The sequence below is a fragment of the Nicotiana attenuata genome, unplaced genomic scaffold (genome assembly GCF_001879085.1).
Source record: "Nicotiana attenuata strain UT unplaced genomic scaffold, NIATTr2, whole genome shotgun sequence".
Classification (NCBI taxonomy): Eukaryota; Viridiplantae; Streptophyta; class Magnoliopsida; order Solanales; family Solanaceae; genus Nicotiana; species Nicotiana attenuata.
The window spans coordinates 104,204-107,466 of record NW_017672523.1 but is presented as its reverse complement, the minus strand read 5'-3'; the positions used below and the strand labels follow the sequence as shown (position 1 = coordinate 107,466).

At 35.4% G+C, this 3,263-nt stretch overlaps 1 protein-coding gene across 1 annotated transcript; it reads right to left on the bottom strand.

Annotated features, from left to right (window-relative positions):
• Positions 1 to 297: 297 nt before the first annotated feature.
• On the bottom strand, positions 298 to 2,429 carry LOC109213527. Its single transcript, XM_019377332.1, has 3 exons — positions 2,376 to 2,429; positions 1,908 to 1,997; positions 298 to 1,285 (listed from the first exon to the last, which is right to left on the bottom strand). The coding sequence occupies exons 1-3, from the start codon at positions 2,417 to 2,419 to the stop codon at positions 829 to 831; spliced, it is 591 nt and encodes a 196-aa protein (XP_019232877.1). The 5' UTR covers positions 2,420 to 2,429; the 3' UTR covers positions 298 to 828.
• Positions 2,430 to 3,263: the final 834 nt, after the last annotated feature.

Here is a 3,263-nt window from a genome sequence, read left to right as displayed (position 1 = left end):
CCCCGGAGATAGAATTTTTCCTTGCCATCCATTGAGCCTTTTAACGATCTTCGCCAACATATCTTCAAATAAGACTGTGTTTTTCCTTCCATGATAGATGGGGCACCCCAAATAATTGAATGAAAACTTTTTATCCATGAACCCTGATGCTTGCCTAATTCTATTGATCCTGGAGACGGAGGTGTTAGGAGAAGTGATGAAATAACTCTTGTCATTATTGACTTTTTGTCCCGAAACCTATTCATACCTCCTGATTTGTTTCTTAATAAGCTTGATGGATTTCTTGTTACCTCCACAGAATATGACAATGTCGTCGGCATATGCAAGGTGATTGATATTTGGACCTCTGCTATTCATGCTGGAAGGAGTAAAATTTTCACATATGAAAAGATTATTCAAGGATCTGGTTAGCACTTCTGCACTAATAATAAACAAAGAAGGGGACAGTGGATCTCCCTGTTTCAAGCCATGAGATGAGGTAAAGAAGCCATTTCCTATTACCATTAATAATAATAGAGTACCAGACTTCATTAACCAGGCCCCAAATGATGTCAATCCATTCTTCCGAGAAGCGAAATTTTCTCAAAACTGACATGATAAAGCTCCAGGACATTCTGTCATATGCTTTCTCCATGTCTAATTTGATAATAACGTTACCCCCATAGTTTTTATGCTTGATGTTCTGTATGATCTCTTGTGCTAGCAAAATATTTTCAGTGATGGATCTTCCTTTGACGAACCCACTTTGGTTCTCTTAAATGAGTCTATAAAGCATAGGATTTAGTCTTCTCGAAAGGATTTTGGATATGATCTTAGCAGTGAAATTACTTAGACTGATGGGTCGAAGTTCTGAAAAGCTACAGGAGATTCTACTTTAGGAAGCAGAACCAGGCATGTGTGTGAGAAGAACTTAGTTAGTCTCTTTCCATTGAAAATTTCTTGCATGAAGCCAGTGATATCATCTTTGATTATATCCCAACATTTCTGAAAAAAGGTGTCGTTAAAGCCATCAGGACCAGCTGCACTATTAGCACCCATATCAAAAACAACATCTCTGATTTCCTCTGTATTAGGAATGGTAGTCAGGACAATGTTGTCTTCTTCAGTGATAATCCTGGGAATGCATTCAAGTATCTCATTATCATTGAATTGATGCTTGATGTTGAATCTCTTGTGGAAGTGTCTAATAGCGGCTTTTGCAATGTTATCCTCTCCTTCCACCCATCTGTCTCTATGATCTTTGATCTTGTGGAGCTGTAGCCTTCTTCTTCTTTCCCTGATTAGACTATGAAAATATTTGGTATTAGAATCACCTTCTCCGAACCACTTGATGTTTGCTTTTTGTTTAAGAATAAAATCTTGCATGATCATCCATTTGATGTATTCCGGTTGCCCTGTATTAAGCTCTTCTCTAGATAGGTCAATATTGTTTTGTAGATCAAGCTCTTCAAGGACATTCATTTTGGCTTTCCGGTGTTTAACATGCTCATACACAGTGTTAGCAAACTCTAGATCCTGGATTAAGACATACCAAAAGGACATGAGGAGTAATTGAAATCATCTTCAAATAAACTTAATATTTACTGGTATATGGCATAATCATATTCCTAAAATGACTGCTCTCAAGTATACTCAGGACTGGCAGCAATACAGGGAAAACCTCCAAGACCAGCGGTAGAAGGTCAAGAAAATTAACCTTTTCTTGGGAAGTATAAATTGGAAAGTCAAACTCTTGAGAATTGTAAAAGCCCAGGACCCGCCACAATATAGCTATTTACTTTTCTTATTAACCAACTCAATTTTATGATTACACGATAAAAGATATTTTAAGACCATCATCAACGAAAGCATACAAATTAAAAAACTGATGATACTATTCAAAATTTTTAAGGAAGATTTGAACATACAATGGAATCCCGCTGAAGTTTGTCAATATATCTGAAGAACGAGCCACGTAAGCAACAAGAAGGGCGTAATGGATGAAAATGTATGACCAGCTGCCATTAGAAACACAGTTTCATCAGACGAAAAATTATTTAAAAAACCTATAGTTTCGGGGAGTGATCCGGATATGAAACTAAGGGGAAAATGTTATAGCTGGCTGGTTATGTCAAACTAATAATATTTGATTCTCATAACTAAGAAACTAAGGGACAGGAGTGGGGTTTATATGAATTAATGATGGGTTAACATACATCAACGAATACCATCGAAGGTCAATTACTAAACCTTGTTATTCCTTTCTCTTTTTTTTCCCACTAAAAGCAGTCAATAAATCACTATAGTAACAAGAGTCGTGCTCACTGGAAAAGTTTTGGAATCCAAGCAGTAAGGATAACCAATTTTTGCAGCATTAACAATGTAAATCAACCTACCAAGCCACTTGCACTCCTGTATTTCCTAGGGTTCTCCTGACCATTGACACCTGAAATAACAATGTCCCATTAAGATAAGAAATAAATGGAATTAGAAGTTAAAGTAAGCATCTCAACTAGCATAGCTACCACATCTATGAAGACTGAGGAAACAGCTTCAAATAAAGTCTAAGCGTGATGAGAAGTATAGAAGATACTATATTAATTTTTCATAAGAAACTAAAGTGAAATAAGACCATCTCTTTAAAACATTTTAGATGTAAAATCGATTATCTTGACTTCCAATTTGACATTGGATAATGACAGATGAAATCTGGTTTGAGAGAGGAGGATCTCAGTCTAACCTTAAAACACCCGACATGGAAAAAAAAGATGGAAGTTCAAATTTCAAAATTCTGCCAGAAGAAGCTTTTCTCTATGCAGAGTAATGGTTGGTCTTGTTAGCATAATGGACAGATTGTAGAATATCTACATTAATATATTCTCGATATGGTGAATATATGGGATATTATTAGGGATATTCTACATTTAGTGTAGAATATTGTGTAGCATTAGTTGTAGAATATATGAAGAATATTTTGTAGGATTTATATTTAGTGTAGGATATTTTTTCTTGTGTATAAATACCAATGTATCTGATGTATTTGAATCAAGTAATGGAGATAGTCGTTCTTCAATTTCTCTCATGCTTTCTCTGTTCTTGACATGGTATTGGAGCCTTCTTTTCATAGTTTTGATTCTTAGTATCTTTCATATGTGGTTCCTTTCAAAAAAAAAAAAAATTTTTTTTTGAAAGTTTAGTTCTCTTGGTTCTCTTGATTTTTCGTCAACAACCAGTCCTAAGCATCTAGGGCTTTTGGTCTTGGTCTTGATCTGATCTTGGTTATT